The sequence below is a fragment of the Solanum lycopersicum genome, chromosome 5 (genome assembly GCF_036512215.1).
Source record: "Solanum lycopersicum chromosome 5, SLM_r2.1".
Taxonomy (NCBI): domain Eukaryota; kingdom Viridiplantae; phylum Streptophyta; class Magnoliopsida; order Solanales; family Solanaceae; genus Solanum; species Solanum lycopersicum.
The window spans coordinates 4,432,325-4,450,752 of NC_090804.1; the positions used below are offsets into that span (position 1 = coordinate 4,432,325).

Here is an 18,428-nt window from a genome sequence, read left to right on the forward strand (position 1 = left end):
AAATAAGTTTGGATGTAAAGCTATTAGGTCCCTGCAAATAGATTGGAACTCAAGAGGTTCACTTTGTTAATAAAGCAATTCATTCTTCAAAATACAACAAAAAAAGTTACTCTTCAATTGCTTTCTGCTAATGACAGAGATCAACAGCTCTTATATAGTTTACAAGATGCTACCAAGAAAATATTTAAGAAGAGAACTGATCATGACAATGAGAAAATGTACATCAAAACAGATGGATTATTTAACTTATAGGAAAACTTTTTTCCTATTGCTCCTCCCATCTCCACCTTCGTTCAACCTCCTCGAGAACTTTAGCACGAGCTTGACTTCTTCTTGCTTCATCCTCTACCCATGATCTGTTTCAACAAAACATGCATTGTCAACTACCTAAAAATTATCTGGAGTCGAAATTTCTACTGTTTCAGGATGCTTAAGCTCTTTCAACTAATATAAGTGTAAATTGAAACAGAAAATGCAACCATCAGATCAATAGAATGTTAGAAGTAGTTACCATAACCTGGAGTTAACAATTTCAAGCTTAACGAAAGAGCTGTAACCGAGAAATCAATGGAAGTTCCATGTGAAGACATGGAAACCAGTGTAAACTACGTATGCAGTATGCATCAGTCCTCACCAGAATGTATAACGGTTTGAATCTTAGTGACATTCTTGCCATTATCCACATCTCAAGATTATTCCGCTACAGAATTATTAAAAGTATACATAGCTAAAATTAGCATATTTGTGGTTCAGACTAGAGCACTCCATCAAGTCCATAATCCTCCTTAGAATGTGTAATAATCATTTTTTGGGATTGGCAATTTGACCGAATTCGGTGAAATGTCCTTCTGTTCTGTAATTAATCTTTGCATCCAAGGGATATGTTTGTCTAGCATGGGGAACATTATGATCCCCTATCATGAGATGCATATTATATCATTCTTCCCCATTTTTTGTTTCTTTTTTCCAGTGCCATCCCAACCTTAATGCTCCACCATTTCCCTCCCAGGCAACCTCACCAAAAGAAAAACTATATTTTCGGTTTTTATTGCACAATTTCATGCCAATTACAGACTACGAATGTTAATGAATTATCAACCTCTCCGGTAATACCATCCTTAGTTCGGATATCACGTTTGTTTGATTGTTATCGAGATTAGTCAAACTTCCTAAAGCTAATTAACATTCACTAAACTTCTACGTGTTGAAACTCCATAAAGCTATTAGAGGATACAACAAGACAAATTAAACAACAGTCGCCATTCAGAAAAAGACATAGAAGTAAACAAAAGCTACAATTAAGTGATTAACACATATTTGTACCTCAGTTTTCGCAAAGCTTCACTCTCAGCTTCCAACATAGATTTTTTGTCAAGCAAAGCTTCATGCTTAACCTGCAAATCATGAATCATACCACTTAAATCACACTGCTCATCCACATGCTTAAACTTCTCGCATGCAAGCTTTTCGGACATCTCATCAACCTCTTCCTTGAGACTAGAAAGTAGCTGCTTCTGACAGTCTAGAGCTGCCTTCTGCTTCAGAAGCTCAGCTCGAGCATTCTCATGTACAATTTTTTCCTGTTCTAAATCTCCAATAGAAGACAGATAAGCACTTTCTACCTCTAAACCACGACTTCTTTCTACTTCCATATTACTCTCCCAAATCCTTTGTATTTCTCCTCTATCAAGTAGGTCAGACTTTATTTCTTCCATTGTCATAAGTCTCGATAAATTTTCTGCTTCAAGTTTTGCCAGCTCACTTTGTATATATTCTTCCATTCTCCCACTTGTCAGCGAAACAGCTGCCTGAGCCTTCGTGGATGGTTTATCAGGCTGAAATCGTTTCGCCTGTCCTGTAAATGATACATAGGCGATCAACAAACTTCCTAATCCAAAGCTTCGGTGTACTTAACTGTCTTGCATGCACTAAATTCCTCCTATATCTTTTTATCCCAAATGATTTGGGTGAATTAATTAATTTACTAAGATGTTTGTACATGTCAAAGAATGCATCGGTGACATGCAAGTATTTTTTTGCATAGAAGTGGTGATATTTTTGCCGAGGGGATCTCATAAATCTAATTTCGTGCATTAGTGCAAAACAGAGAAAGAAAGAGACCAAAAACTCTCCGAAGAATGCTCTGTTCACCAGCCCGTAAATCCACAAAAAGTTCCACCAAAGCTTCAGAATTGATGTCCCTTACATCCAGAAAGGCTATGTTCTTCCTTGATATCTGAACTGTACACACAGTCAGATATTCAGGCAGATAAAGGGCATCAAAATTTCGTTGAAGTTGGAGCATGGTTTTTCCCCTACCTCTTTATCTATCACTGGCATGATTTCATACTCTATTTTGGCTTTCCAGCTAATCAGATCTTGGCGAGACAAAAATCTGAAACAGCAAAACAGACATAACTCAAAAAGAAGCATAGACGAAGGTAACAAAGGGAGAAACGGATGAAGTGGCAAAAACAACAAAAGGGAAGGGAGAGGAGGGAGAGATGAACATCATAGTACCTATCGGGGGAAAAACAGACGCCCTGATCTTCTGAAACATTTGGAGTGGAAGCGAACTTCTTATCTGGCAGCTTGCTAGGAATAATACCAGCCTCAGCTAGGGCTGGATAACATTTTTTAAGCAAGAACTGAAAGTATTAGCTCCTTCAAAGATGACATATATTATGCTTGGGTAACAACATGTCAAGCTTACATTGAATGGTCGCAAAATCAGGGTCTTCAACACCCACATCATCAAAGGCAGCAATTGTAGAGCCAGAAAGCACAACTGATGGAACTATCCGATGCTTTCTACTCCTAGAAGTCAAAAAACAAAATGGTTAGAGAAACTTGTCAGTGGTACTAATATTTTGTCTTCTTCCAACAAAAAAACTGGCCAAACAAATGATGTTGACCAAAAGTACCTTTCTAGTTGTGTATTTGCTTTAATTAACCATCTTGCATATTCCCTCCTTGAACATAGTTCATCTGCTTTAACATCATCTTCAATGATCTGTATACTTTAGATTATAATGGTGAAACTATGCTGGGAACCGAATCTAAACAATAGAGTGAAGTCAGAGAGAGAAGCACAGACAGTGCTACAAGCACGTCACAATAGTTGACAGTAGAACTACAATATGGCTGTCTAATTTCCAATTATACCTTACAGCATAATGTCAAAGCCATGCTTAGAACCAGACCTAAATAATCGAGTGAAGGGTGAAAGACAGAGGGGCAAATAAAATTATCAAGTAAAATCAAAATAAACAATAAAGATTACAAAATGTAACAGGCTAGTTTTCACAGGAAAAAACACATTATCCGTAGTCATATACTAAAAAGGAGAGATAAGGAAGGAACCACAGTCCAGTTTGAATGTGCAACCTACTAGCTTAATTACATTTCGTTGTTCTAACAACAGTATCTAGGCAACATCACTTCTCTTGGTTGCCTTCCCAAGGATGTTACTGTACTTCCTAAAGCCTCCCATCTCACACTCATCATAAGGAAACATGAAACACCCATGATTCCACACACACAGCAAAAGGTTCCCTCTGAAGCTGGCCATTACAGTTTTGACCAAAAATAACTTTAAAACATCAGAACCACCCGATAATTATGTTACACCACATATCTTGGAAAATATGCCGCTTTTGGTTTGACTTACTAGTGCAATACAAAGTTCTCTAGCTATCATGCTGTTCAAACTAAGTCAAGCACTATAGCTAAGTCTAATATAACATAGGTCGGAACAGAAAAGTGTACAAGTAGAGCAGGAAAGCTTATTTCTCAATAAAGGTCAGGCAACTATACCTTGAGTTTCTTCAACATAAAAAGAGCTTCTTCTTGAGTAGAATCTACAGCAAAGGGAATTGTAATTCGTCCCAGTACTCCTCTAGTTACTCCTTTAGTTGAAACATTGTGTGTCTCTTCAAAATGACAATGACCCAGAAGTTTTGGCCAGGGAGGAATAAAATTAAAATCAGAACTAATGAACAGAACGCTATCATTCTATGTAAACGAAAGAGAAAATGGTACAAACTACAAACTATTGCAGCAAGTAAATTAAAAAAAAAAACTACTACTATTAGCACCAAATCAAGCTCAAAATAAAATGAGATAACATGGGTGAATGCTGACAAGTGTTGAATGAGGATTTTCTTTTCAATTATCTTTACATATTTGTTCTGTTTTAACTTTCAGATGAGAATAAAATGAAAAATGACATTTATGAACTTAAACTTGCATGTTAGAACTAGCCATACATGTTTCTTTTACTGACATGAAGAGAAGAACAGAAGAAATGTGAATATTGTTGGCGTACACTTTCCAGGAGAATTGGGAGTTTTTACTGACTTGTCTATCTGTTCTTAATTGTTTCAGGGGTTCTTTTATTTTTATTAGTTTCCTGGAAAATGCACCAAGCCAGACAAAGCAGGAGCATACGGAAAAAATAAAAGGAGAAGAATGGAATCAGAGAACAAGCTTCTGAACAGGAAATTACAAGTTCGATCCAAAAAAGGAAAAGGCTAAACAGTTTCTTCTTCTATTTTTGGGATGATGGTGATGTTGCACCTCGATTTTCATCAAGTGCCAGCACATAAACCGGGTAATTTTGCCAACCAATGCTAGAGCAAATAGGACTCTAGTGATTTTGCCTTCCCCTGAGATTTGAACCTGAGATCTCCGGATTCTCCACTCATTTAATTGACAACTAGGTCACATCCTTGGGTGCTGAACAACTTAAATTAGCACATTGGTAAACAATCGTACATCAAATGATGGAAAGGGAACAGGAAACCATATTTTCCCAAAGAAGAAAGAGACTATAAAGAGGTACCATTGCATAATAAACAAACTACTCCCAACCCAAAAGAGTTCTAGTACATTACATGATTCAGATATTTTTCGAAAATATTAGCATTTCTCATGCGACTACCAAAGGAAAAAAGAAACAAGAGAACTCCCTTTACAAGCATTTTATCTAGACTACTGTATGCACAACTTATTTTAACAAACAAAGAACATAACAAAGTTTAGTTAAGCTCTAAAAACTTACCCAAGACAACATTTTTATCATCGAAATCAGAACCTCCCTCCACCGTTTCAGAAATCTCATCACTTCCCATTGACAAATCAACCGTTTCGCCATCTTCTCCCTTATTAGAAGCCTCATTAGATGCTAAACTATCATGTGACTCATGGAGCGGCCCACTAAATTGAAATTTGAATCCTATAAAAGCACAAAGTACACCAAAAATTAAATTACATTTCTACAAAGCACAGTAGCAACATAAACTAACAAAAGCAATCCCAAAAATCTCACCTTTCTGGTATAGTGAAAAGTAGGAAGCAACACCAAGCCCAGCAGCAAGAGACACTGACATGCCAATAACCAAAAATTTTGACAAACCTGCAAAAGAACCCATCTTTTAATTCCCCTAATCACAAAATATCTCAACAGTATTTTTGTTCACACCACCACCACCAACATACCCAATAAAATCCCCACAATATCTGAAAGACTCTCAGCTCATGCAGGGCAGTGTTACGCAAACCTTGCCATTACTTCATGGAGCTAAAGGGACCATTTTCGAAAGACTCTCAGCTCAAGGGAAGCAAAACATAGCAACTAATAGGAAATACATGCAAGCAACAGTAACAATCAACAACAACAGATGCTAACATATAACAAAAGCAATAAACTACATCCTCAAAAAGTCAATCAATCAGCTTAAAACTTGATCTCAAATTAGTTGAGGTGGACAATAAAAAATACCCTTTTTCTTCTTCTTTTCAACTGGAGGTTCAACAAAGTCCCAACCATTATACTCATCAATTGCATTTGGATCAGAAACACCCCAAGAAACTGCTGCAACTTTTTCTGAAACTGAAGCAGAAAGGGAGAACTTAGGAATTCTAGTCCTAAGGTGAAATGGGTATGAGGTAAAAATCAAATCTTGACTATAGATGAAAGGGGATTTAGGTGTAAAGATAAGAGAAGATGGGATTATAGAAGAACACATTTCTTGATTATTATTTTTTTAGGGTTTTAGGGTTGTAATAGTAATGTGTTAATAGGGTTTTAGATTCAAAGGGGTAATGGAAAAAGGGAATTTTTGGAGTTGAAGTTCATCTTCATCCTTTGAGCATCAATGGAAACCTAACTTTTGATGCTCTTATTATCAATGGACTCTCAAAAGAGTGCTTTCATTAAATTGGGTGTATTTATTTTTTTTTGGTACAACTTTAAAAATGGTTTTTATGCAAATTTAAATTAGTGATTTTTTAATAGTTTTGGTGTTCGGATTAGTTTACACTATTTAGTTAATTTGAAAAAAAAATTGTATTTACGTCAAATTATATAAATTTATTGTTATGAATTTGAGTTGTGAAAATATTTTTTTTACGTTACAAGGGATAGTATTGCGAACAATAAATCTTTGTGGTTTGATTCTTCCTCGAATCGTGGACATCGAGGAAGTTTGATGCACTTAGCTATCCTTTTTGGTTATTACTAATAAAATTACATTTCAAGAAATGTGTAAGCGCAAATATAAAATATTAGGATAAGTTTTTACCTTTTGGAGATTGTTGTCTTTCATCAACACGTGCAATTTTCTCACCGATAATTCTATCCTTAAAAAACTTACGTAGATCAAAGAAATCAACAACAAAGTATATTTACTTCAGAAAAATTTGAGCTTAAAATTTTATGATTGGATTATTATATTTTAATATTATTGAGGAAAAAAAAAGAGCTTTGAAATTAAAATTTGTTGACAGAGTTTAAAGTGTCTATTCAATGCAAATTAATTGACCAATACTTTAAATGGTGTATACTAGTGTATACTGTAGGTCACAACACACAACTTCTCCATTGTGAATCTATCACACGGTGAAAGGCAGCAGGTATCTCATGAGATTAATTGAAATACGTAAAAGCTAACTCCGATACATATATAACGCAAATTAACTCACACATCACAGGTATCAAGAAGTGTGCTAAGAACACTGAAGAAGAACCAGCAAGACTGGCATACCAAATTGCAAGAAAGATTGGGAAAAGAAGGGACCTGTTGGACCTTCTTCATTTTATAAACAACACCAATAAATAGTGTATTTACATGAGAATTTATCGCGGTGTATGAAAAACTAAGAATGTAGCTTATTAGTAGAGTAAACACTCTTCGTATGTGGTGTTTGATGTTTTGGTAACACAGCAGCAAATATCACCATGCCGCTGAGGAGAGCTAAACTGAGTCCCATGCCATTTACGATCATGGATTCTGTGCAACGTTTCTGTACAGCTCCGTTTGTTTGCAAGAAGGTTAACTTTTCGAGAAGTCCTGTTTCTGCTGTTGCCACTGCCAAGCCATATGTGTAAAGACCGAGGAATACATGCCATGGGAGAATACGTATTCTTGTCATTCGTACTTCTCCTCTGTGCCAAAAGCTTAAGAAGCCCATCAACCACTGCAGTAAAACATGAAACATCATTACAAGCAAGTAAGCTTCTTGTCCGGTTACAAAAGGTGCCTTACAAATCAATCTAAATACTCAAGTTGATATGCTAACAGAAACACTGTGCTCGACTTTTTCACTAGTTCTTGAATGATTTGATGGACAGGGGGACGAGTTGGAGTGTTTAGTTGCCGGTTGAGGTGTCTTTATGTTTACTTGTCAGCTGAGGCCAAGTTTCAGTGTCTGTTTTCGACTATATTTTTTGTGGTACTTTAGTGCAAAGCCGAACTTCTACTTTACCTCATGGTGGACATTTTTACTTGATAATCTCCTTGAGCAAAAAATGTAGCTTGTCGGAATTGGATTTTGGCTAGGTGAAGGAGCAGCAAGAACAAGTATAATAGCAATTATAACCATTGTTGTTTCAAAAATTTAAGAGTGCAATGCCTAATGAAAGATGACACTATTAACCCCTTTCCACTCTCACAATGCAGGTATATATAGTCTGCAATTATTTCCCCCTACACATAGTGTAATGTGTATGATTTCGCAATACATATACGTGAACCATTCTTTTAAAAGCTGTTTGATGTACCTCATGAGTTCACTCTCCGTGATCTATTATTGCACTCTTTTTCAACTCTAGAGCGGAAGAAGGGTTGTGAATCCAGTAAGGTAGTGCTAAATTTGTTGTTGTCTTGGCTAGTTAAAAAGGTTCTCAGTACTCCTAACTTGAAGCACGCCCTCATGACCTATGTTGCTCAACCTCCAACAATACTACCACCATCATGTCGGATCCTTCAAAATTGCATTACTTTCGGAGGATCTGACCCACCTGGCAACATTCTCGAAGGTATTTACTGGCACTACCAAGTTATAGAAGAGACACATCCCAAAAGCAAAAAAACTGTTAGGCTAGAAAAATATAGACTGATAACACTATACTCTTGCACTCCAATTTTTTCAAGACCCCATTTGTAGGACCATTTCTACATCCCCTTATACATCTCCTTGCTCAAACAAACACGTAGTACATCTATCAAATCTCTAGGCCACGTTGAAGCTTCTCGATTCACATATTACAATTATTGCACTAATAAGTGATTTTATCCTAATTTCAAAGATGTGACATGCCTGATGCCACCGAACAACTCCCTCCCTCCGTTTCAATACTTCAGTCTTACTTTCTTGTTTAGTCCGTTAACAAGAGAACATGTTTTTCCTTTTATTTCCTACTTTCCACATCTTAGCACATTCTACGTATCTTCAATTTAAGACCAGAAGATGCAAAAGTCTTATCTACTTTCGTAAACGTCGTGTGAAGGCAAAACCAGTTAAACAATTGAAACGGAGGGATTACTATAATATATAGGAAGTAAACATAGAATACATGATAAGATACTTTATACTTCAAAAGGAATAAACAGTACTAATGGATGATAAATTTACATTCTCAAAAGATAAGACAACTTTCAGAATCAACTTCAATGTCATACTTGGAACTTTATGCAGACTCAAATTTAAAGTCATTTTTTCTTTTAACTTGAAAGAAAATTTTGACCAAAAAGAGATGAGGGAACAAAATGTGCAGAAGAAATACCTGAGCTCCAAATAGGGAAACACAAATGATACCCATCCAAGAATGCAAACTATAGAAATTAGTCACAATCCCATCTCTGCTATGAAATTTTGTCCATATCCCAAAAACCCCACAAGCCAAAGCCAGTCCTTGCAGACACAAATGCACTGATTTCTTCAAATTTCTTGAACCTGGCAACCATCTATGCACTAAAATGGCTACAATACCCCCCCAAAAAAAAGATTAGATCTTTAACAAGATATAGAAAGAAAGAAAAAACCCCACTTTCCATAATCACTTCCAACATAAGAAAAAAACAGATTTTTAACAAGATATACCAAGAAACAAAGCTCTCACTTACCATAATCACTTCCAAGATAAGCAAAAAGACTAGATTTTTAACAAGATATAGCAAGAAAGAAAAAACCCCACTTACCATAATCACTTCCAAGATGAGCAAAAAGACTGGATTTTTAACAAGACATGGCAAAAAAGAAACACCCAACTATCCAAATTCAGTGATCACTAACAAGAAAACAAAAAAGACTGGATTTTTAACAAGACATAACAAGAAAGAAACACCCCACTTTCCAAATTCAGTGATAAACTAACAAGAAAACAAAAAAAAAAGGATTTTTAACAACATCTAGCAAGAAAGAAAAGCCCCACTTCCCAAAATCAGTGATCACTTCAAAGATAAGCAAAAAAGACTGGATTTTTAACAAGATATAGCAAGAAAGAAAATCCCCACTTCCCAAAATCAGTGATCACTTCCAAGAAAACAAAAAAGAATGAATTTTTAACAAAATTAAGAAAAAAAGAAAGAACCCCACTTTCCAAAATCACTTCCAAGAAAAGAAAAAGGAAGGATTTTTCATAAAATCAACAAGAAAAAAAAACCCCACTTTCCAAAATCACTCTAAGATAAAAATAGAAGTTAAGCTTACCTTCTCCACTTATAAGAATGAAACCAATCACCATCAATAATGGATGAAGCACCTACAAAACCAAAAAAAAAAACAAAAGACTTCAACTCAAAACCCCCAAATTCTTTTAGCTGAAATGAAGTACATTGAAGCTTAAAGAATGTAACTTTACAGCATAAATAAGGTCTTCTTCTTGAGTAGAAGAAGAATGAGGGTAAAAGCTAGTTTTAAAGTAAAGAGCCCAAGTTAGAACAAGAAAAGCAACAATGGAAGCTGAAAGTCTTGCTAAGACAAGTAGTGAAAATGAGTGTGCAGCAGCCATGGCCAGTGAGTACAGTGGCTCAGTGGTAGTGTTCTAAGTATTATTTGAAACTGTGAAACCGACACCTACAAATTGATCATCAAAAAGGACTTTTTTTTATATATCTAACTATTCATTATTCATTTTGTTTTAGTATATACGTATATAGTCGATATTAAGTTGTTCAATATTTATTTTCTATAGGTTAGTTCAATATCGAGTTGTGTTTTAATATAAAAAAAGTGATAATTGATATATGAAATTTATTAAAAATTAATACTCGTTTAAATAGGTGTTGACTGTCCTGCATTAGCTTAAGGATTGAAGATTTGAATAATAATCTCCTCGTAAGCAAATTTTTGAATATAAATTAAGTTTATTTTGTTTACATTAGAAAAAGGACAAAGTTATGATTAAATTATAGTCATGCCATTTTCTTTTTACTTTTTTCATGAGTATATTATTAATAATGTATGTGGTCACCTTCTTCTTTTATACTTTTGATGATTGTTTCTTAATTTGTTGTCACGAAGAACTCAATTTTATTTTGATTTTAATTCGAATTTAAAAAATTATGATATCTCTTAAATATATAATTTATGTCAAAAAGATACAAAATTAAACTAATTTATATATACTTTTTTAATAGGGAAAAAATACGTAATAGGCGAAAAAACTACAATTAAACATTGAAGAGTATTTTGGGGAGTAATTTAATTTGAATGAATGATATTAACTTCTTGCAAATTAATGTCACTTCTTATTTACGTTTTCTGTGCCATGAAACCAAATTGAATATTTATAATATTTTGTTGAATTCAAAAAATACCTTAGGGGGTTGCTCTATGTGATAATTAACTACTTCTTCTTTTCTATATTCTTAGTGACTCATCTTTTTGAAAATCATAAATAAAAATTGTTATTTTACTAATTTACCTATTACATAAATTTTTTTGGAATTTTACAAATTATTTTACACAATTAATTATATAATTAAATATAATTTGTAAATTAACACAATTATTTTTAATATTATGAATAACTAATATAGGAAGAAGGAATTTTTTTCTTTGTGTGTTTCTCATTAAATTGAGAAGATGAATAGTATAGTCATGGTGGAGCTATAACTTTGTCATCATTTCTCAAGAATTTGGTAGTTTTGGTTTTAATTTTAATTTTATATTTTAAAATTTAATATGAATAAATAATTTATCAAGATTGTTTCTAAATTTTAAAATTTACAAGCTTAAAATTCTAATTCGTCTCAATTCGTATATAAATTATAAAGTGAAAGTCTGGGTTGTTGATGCCCCCAATTTTACAACATATGTACCCTCACCGTTATATATATACATATACACTTACTTTTAATCATTAGAGATAAAATGAAAACATTAAAATCAAAGAATTTTATTGATAAAAATAAAAAAAGTGTGTCAATTCTTTTCGAAATGGATTAAAATGTTAATAGTATACAAATCCCACGGTATAATTAATTCTCTTAATACATCACACTTATTATTATTCATCATCAGAATTTTCTAGTAGGTCCCTTATTAATCAACATATAATATTAGGATTAAGTAAGATCACTTAATTTCATAAGTTAATTAATTAATTAATTAATTAATTAATCACATATATTTCCTTGTTGCAGTTTGATGCCAACAATGTTACTGAATTTTCAGGTAAAAATTAAATGTAAGTACAAGGACAAGATATGAAGCCAAATTGGAACTCATTTCTTATGTATTATATTCTACTAAATTATCCTTAATTAAAAAAGGACTTTCTTTTAACATAATACATCATTTTTTCTATAGGGCTCATAAAGATATTATAAATATTGTTATATAAACATTATATCATAAATATCTTACTCGCGAACTTCTAACACATTATTGTATATCAAATGGATTGTTGTACCGTCCAAAATATTTTTATCGGTCCTCAATAATATTATTTAGAACTAAATAATATATACATGAATTCACAATATATCGGGACTAGTAAAATTCAAAGTTTGATTATTAAATTACTCCAATTAATATTATAGGTAGGAAAATTGTTTAAGGGAAAGGATATATGGAGTATAAAGAATATATAATTAGCAAGATTACCTTTTTTGATTTTTTCCCCCCCCCTTTTTGTCATTAATTAATCTTGTAGTTGTTTACCAAGCAAAACAAGAAAACTTAGTTATATTAATAAAAACAAAAATACACCAAACCATAATTTAAAATAACTAATCATACAAATTAAAGACAAATGAAGAACCCAATGACCAACATTGTCCATCATTATTTTGATTCCTTTTTTTTCTTCTATAAATACCATAAAACCCTTCAATTCCAATTCAACAATCCATAGCCAAAAAAAGTCAAAAACTTTTTTTAAAAAAAAATCAATTTACAAAAAGAAAAAAAAAATGGAATACACTTGTAAGGATTTCAAAGTGGGAAAATGTGAAGGAGAAAAAATTGTTGATGGTGAAACTATGCCATTAGTTCTAAATCCAATTGAACCAAATAATAAGAATGACATAAATTCATTACTTGAATATTTGGAAAATAATAAGGATTGGTTTGATGATATGATTACAAAAAATAGTGCTGTTCTTTTAAGAGGATTTGATGTAAAAAATGCACAAAATTTTAATGATATTGTTGAAGTATTTGGTTGGGAAGATATTAGATATGTTGGACCAGCACCAAGAACACATATTTACAAGAGAGTTTGGACTGCTAATGAAGGACCTCTTTCTGAATTTATATATTATCATCATGAAATGGTCCTTGTAAGTGTTTTAATTTTTCTTCGCAATTATTATCCGTCTTTTAAGATTTCTGTATATTCATTATTGAAAAAATCACAATTTAAAATTTTTCAATAAAAAATGTTCCTTAACTATTTTCACAAATATTTTGATTTAGTTAGCGAGGCAATATAATCAACAGTATTTTCATATAAAAAGTTTTTCAATATTGTCACTTAGTTATGGCATGGTATTCAATTTTATTTTAATTTTATATGAAGACAGCCTAAAAGGGAATTATATTATATTAAACTTGATTAATGATTGGAGGAGTACGAAATGAATAATACTCAGGGGTCGTTTGGTAGGGAGTATTAGAAAAATAGTTCAAATATTAAGTGTGGTATTATTTAATTCTATGTTTCGTAGGAATTTTGGATCAATCAATGGATTAGTTATATAATACCTTACATGGTATTAGAGGGTGTATAACTAATACCTTTCATTTGGTGGTATTAATTTAATACCATGGGACTAATCTAGATAAAGACAAAAATACCCCCTCAAATTCTTTTAATCATTTTGTTTATTTTCTTGATTTTATATTTTATATTTATACTAATAAATTTGTTTAAATAAATTAATTTGCAAATTTTATTATTTAGATATAACTTTTTGTTTCTAAAACATGAGTTATTTAATCTACTTATTATTAATACAAAATATGATAATCCGACTAATATGCTAATGTTGATGTATGAATTTAAGAACAATTCATAAGTCAAATATTATCTCTTAACGGAAGTTCCTTGAACATTACACAAGTAGTCTAAAACAAGAGCATATACATATAAATAAAACATCTCGATTATAAAAATAGTTTAATTAATTTTGCTATATCTATTGTTTATTTTTATTTTATTATATGATAAAGAGTTTTTTAAAAGATTTATTGATACAAAACAAAGTTCAATAAATTTTTCTTATATATTATTATAGTTGTGTGACATTTTGAGATATTACCTCCAATTTATAGATTACAATTATTTACTCTCAAGTAATTTAAGTGAGAACGTAGTGAATATGATAATAAAGTTTTATTCTCCTATCTAGTTAAAAATGTTATGAAAAAATAATATTATCCGTCAATTATCTACCTTGACCCAATTACCTGAAATACAAAAATCCCATAACAACTCAAGGGTATAATGGGAAAGAATTTTTTTGTAGAGCTTTAAACCACACACAAAACTAGTTAAAAAACAATGAACCGAACACTTGATAATAATAATCCCTACATTACCAATCCCTGCATTACTAATTCCTGCATTATCAATCTTTGCATTACTAATCCATGCATTATTGATCTTTGTACCAAACGACCCCTTAGCGTTGTCAGCTTTCATATGACACTTAATTATTTTGGTCGACCAAACAGGACCAGATCATAAAATTTGACAAAATTTTTCGCAAATAAACACTTCTAACCCGTTCTCACTATGTATCGTGGTCATTTGATGTTGTTGTGACACATGAATTCTGAAAGTATTTAAATGATCATTTTGTAATCAGTTGAAGTGTTCAACTGACAAAATAAGTACGAATTGATATGTCTAGATGATCATTTTGTGTTCAACTGACACAGTAAAAAGAAGTTGATGTGTCTGAATGATTATATTTTTTCTATGACATACTTATTTGTTATATATGTAGATAAAGGAATTTCCAAAGAAAGTGATATTGTATTGTGAGATACCACCCCCAGAAGGAGGGGAAACACCATTTGTTCCAAGTTTTAGAGTAACAGAAAGAATGATAGAGGAATTCCCAGAAGCTGTTGAAGAAATAGAGAAAAAAGGACTTAAATACACATTTAGTGCTCCAAGTAAGAATGACCAAGGTTCAATGAGAGGTAGAGGATGGGAGGATGCTTTTGGTACTTCTGATCCTATTGAAGCTGAAAAAAGGTAATTTAATCATTTATACAACTTTTTGGAGTTTTATATCTGCGTTGACGTTCGATAGTTTGAATTTGTGTTTAGAAATTACACTTTTAAAGGATAAAGGGGTACTAAAACACTAGTTCCTTATCAAAAGAGTCTTCGTGTAACTAAAAGCTCAAACTTGAAATTATTGCTTATGACAAGTTATTCTACCCAATATTAGTAAACTTGTTATATTGAATATATACAATCATTAAGTTTGTGGAATTGCTTAGGGTTTGGAGGAAAGAGTTGCTCGATATTTGTGTTAGTGGAACGCAATGTATATCTAATAGAATGATTGACATGATTGGGATAGAAATACACACTACTATTATCCAAGAAAAAAGAAGACTAAATTATTATGTATTTTCTGACCGATTCACGTATAAGTTAGTTGGTCTATAATGTTACAACAAGTAGTTCTATGGTTTTACTTTATAACTACGTGAGTAAAACGCAGTAATCATACGTGGAATTAATTATCCTTCGGAATAACTACCCAATTCAAAAAAAAAATCTTGATTATTATAGGGCAAAAGCACTTGGAATGGAAATGGAATGGCTACCAAATGGTGGTGTAAAGACAATCTTAGGACCAAGATGTTTAACAAAAGTGTTTGATGGAAGAAAAGGAAGAAGAATGTGGTTCAACACATTGGTAGGAATGTATGGGAAAGACATAAGCTCAGCCATGATGTTTGATGGAACAGAAATACCACAAAACATAGTAAAAAGATGTGAAGAAATAATTGAAGAAGAAAGCATACAATTCAAATGGCAAAAGGGTGATGTTCTTTTCCTTGATAATTGGGCTACACTTCATGGTAGAAGGCCTTCTCTTCCACCTAGGAAGGTCCTTGTTGCTACTTGCAAGTAAATTGAATTTTTCGAGCTGAGAATTTTCACGTGTTCAATTCATGAAAAATAATAAGATCGTTTCAGAAGGTGTGACGGAAAATGAATTGATCATTTTAAGTTGATAAGGGAAGTAAAGACTTTAGAGATGTATCATTTTTTTCAAAGAGTTTATGCATTACAAAGCTTTTATTTGTGAGTTTGAAATAAAATGTACAACTAAAATTTTATAATAAATGAAATATACTTTGAAGATGTATCATTTTGTTATCTCAACCAATATGCACACCTACTTTTAAGTGTAAAATCCATTTAAATTTAAAGACTTGTACTAGGATTTTTGGCAATCTATTATCAAAGTAAGTAGTCAACTGATTAATTTGTATAAGTGATAAAGGCGATAAAAAAATTTGAATTTAAATTTTGAAAAGAAAAAATCTTATAAAAAGGATTTACCATTTATTGTTTTCTAAATATCAAGTCATTACCGTTCAAACGCTATATTATATAGCAATAATACAGAAAGTGAAATATAATCACAACTCAAATAAAGATTTAGAGATAAACAAAATAAATAAACAAACAAACAAAAAGAATAAATAACAAAGAGATGTATTTTATAAATATCTAAATTTGAATTAATCAAACAAGTGAATTTGAATACGAGATGATTAAAACAAAAAGTGTATATAAGAAATTAACATATGAACAATTAACTTGAAGATTTAGAGATTACCTAAAACAAAAGAAAGAAAAACATTTATTTAATTTAAAAAAAAAATTGTACTCTATAAATATCCAAACGCAGCCTTATTATTTTGGCGCTTTAAATCTTTCAATTCAGTTAACACAGTTTTTTTCAACAGCGAAATGCGAAACGAACTTTCAATTTCTGTTGATTCTCACTTAGCCATGCTCCGCCTCAGCTCCGCCGCTGACGCCACCACCGGAAAATTCTCCGGCGACCAATCTCCTCATCAGCAATGCCATTCTTGTCGTTCCGTCAAGAAAATCCCACAATTCTCACCTGAAATTTCCACCACCACCATCGCCGCCGCCGGAGCTGCCGTCATTACAGCAGAAACACTTGCCACGTCATGTAAGAAAACTACCCTTTACGGCGGCGCCACCACCACTACCAAGGGAAAGAGACACTCAAACTGTCGTTTTTCTTCTTCTCTGGAAGAGCCATTTCCAAAAAGAACTGCCACTGTTCTACCACCCATTTCCACCACCGCAGATGGCGGCGCCGGTGGTTCCAGCGACACCTACAACATCAATAACAGTAACCATTTCCAAGGTTTCATCAAAATCCCACTCCAAAATGACCAAGAATCTCCGGTGACTCCATCGCCTTCACCATCTCCGGCGAAACCACCATTAGCGCCGCCATTTCCTCGACCCCTTTATCGGACTACTTCAGATCCCACTGGCAAATCCCCTAAACCCCCTTCTCACCGTACCCTCACAAGAACCTCTAGCTGGTCACCAAATGAGCTCGATTTCAACAATGGAGAATCTTCTACCACAATGGTTTGTTTTGAATTTGTTTCTAAATCTTGATTTTTTTTTTCGATTTCGTTAAGTTTTCTTTAATAATTTCTGTATCTTCATTTTGATTTTCCAGAAATCCCCAACTCACTCTGTTGTTGCAAGAACAGCTAGCTGGTCACCAAATGTTCAAGAATTAGGTGGTTCAGTTAACAATGGAGAAACTCCTTCTGCAATGGTTTTTCTCCTAAATCTTGGCTTTTCACTTTTTTCCATTTTTATTTTTTGCTTTGGGGTATTTCGGAAACAGTCTTTAGTGGTAAGGTATGTGTACATTGTACCCTCCCTCCCGAGACCGAGTTTGTTGCTTTTCATGGAGATTTTACTTTTTGTGTGTTGTAATATGCAGAGGTTAAAGAGAATGAAAGATGGAATGAGAGAAATGAGACAATGGTGTGACCTTATGATTCAAGAAGAAGAAGTAACTCTCCATGAAGAAAATAAGATTGTAAAGGTATATTGAAATTTTCATTTTCTATGTTTACTGTTGTTCTTGATCATTCATTCACCTTTTAATCACTTAGAATTAGTTGTGTTTTGGTTAATGTTCAATATAGAGTAGAAAAGATTTACCTTTTAAGTATTTAGAACTAGTTTTATTTATTATGATGGGATTCTGCACCAGAATCGAGGGTCTTTCGGAAACATGTTGAGGTAGTGATGGGGTTCTTGCTTTTGTTGTTTACTGATGGAATTCGGTTTCTTGGTTTCGAGTAGGATGATGAGACGGATAGTGGTGGAGGAGAAGCATTGTGTGAGGAGGCTGTATGGGTGGAAAGAATGGGGAACTGTCTCATTCTTCATTTCAAGTGTCCTTGTGGTAAAGGATATCAGATTCTGCTATTTGGAAATAACTGCTACTATAAACTCACCAATTTCTGAATTTGATCATACAACTCTACTTTTGTTTGTTTTTACTCAATGTGTAGTAAACTTTGTTTCATTCCTTGATTGCTCAAAGAATAAACGTACTTGCATGAAGCAATCATATGATAAAATCCTATTGCTT

The 18,428-nt window shown here is 32.8% G+C and overlaps 4 protein-coding genes across 4 annotated transcripts; 2 read left to right on the top strand and 2 right to left on the bottom strand.

Annotated features, from left to right (window-relative positions):
- Nucleotides 1–42: 42 nt before the first annotated feature.
- Nucleotides 43–6,248, bottom strand: LOC101268278 (uncharacterized). The gene is made up of 11 exons (XM_004238926.5): nt 5,783–6,248; nt 5,330–5,416; nt 5,063–5,236; nt 3,817–3,932; nt 2,925–3,013; nt 2,714–2,817; nt 2,521–2,623; nt 2,320–2,395; nt 2,122–2,236; nt 1,324–1,855; nt 43–356 (listed from the first exon to the last, which is right to left on the bottom strand). The coding sequence occupies exons 1-11, from the start codon at nt 6,027–6,029 to the stop codon at nt 266–268; spliced, it is 1,734 nt and encodes a 577-aa protein (XP_004238974.1). The 5' UTR covers nt 6,030–6,248; the 3' UTR covers nt 43–265.
- An 814-nt stretch (nt 6,249–7,062) lies between these two features.
- LOC104647295 (probable transmembrane ascorbate ferrireductase 4) lies at nt 7,063–10,406 on the bottom strand. Its single transcript, XM_010322484.4, has 4 exons — nt 10,145–10,406; nt 9,994–10,045; nt 9,068–9,264; nt 7,063–7,479 (listed from the first exon to the last, which is right to left on the bottom strand). Exons 1-4 carry the CDS (start codon nt 10,292–10,294, stop codon nt 7,159–7,161), a joined length of 720 nt encoding a protein of 239 aa, XP_010320786.1. The 5' UTR covers nt 10,295–10,406; the 3' UTR covers nt 7,063–7,158.
- A 2,231-nt stretch (nt 10,407–12,637) lies between these two features.
- Nucleotides 12,638–16,124, top strand: LOC101248974 (clavaminate synthase-like protein At3g21360). Its single transcript, XM_004239376.5, has 3 exons — nt 12,638–13,070; nt 14,742–14,995; nt 15,545–16,124. The coding sequence occupies exons 1-3, from the start codon at nt 12,702–12,704 to the stop codon at nt 15,888–15,890; spliced, it is 969 nt and encodes a 322-aa protein (XP_004239424.1). The 5' UTR covers nt 12,638–12,701; the 3' UTR covers nt 15,891–16,124.
- A 495-nt stretch (nt 16,125–16,619) lies between these two features.
- On the top strand, nt 16,620–18,387 carry LOC104647296 (uncharacterized). The gene is made up of 4 exons (XM_010322486.4): nt 16,620–17,401; nt 17,496–17,597; nt 17,769–17,873; nt 18,137–18,387. Exons 1-4 carry the CDS (start codon nt 16,739–16,741, stop codon nt 18,299–18,301), a joined length of 1,035 nt encoding a protein of 344 aa, XP_010320788.1. The 5' UTR covers nt 16,620–16,738; the 3' UTR covers nt 18,302–18,387.
- Nucleotides 18,388–18,428: the final 41 nt, after the last annotated feature.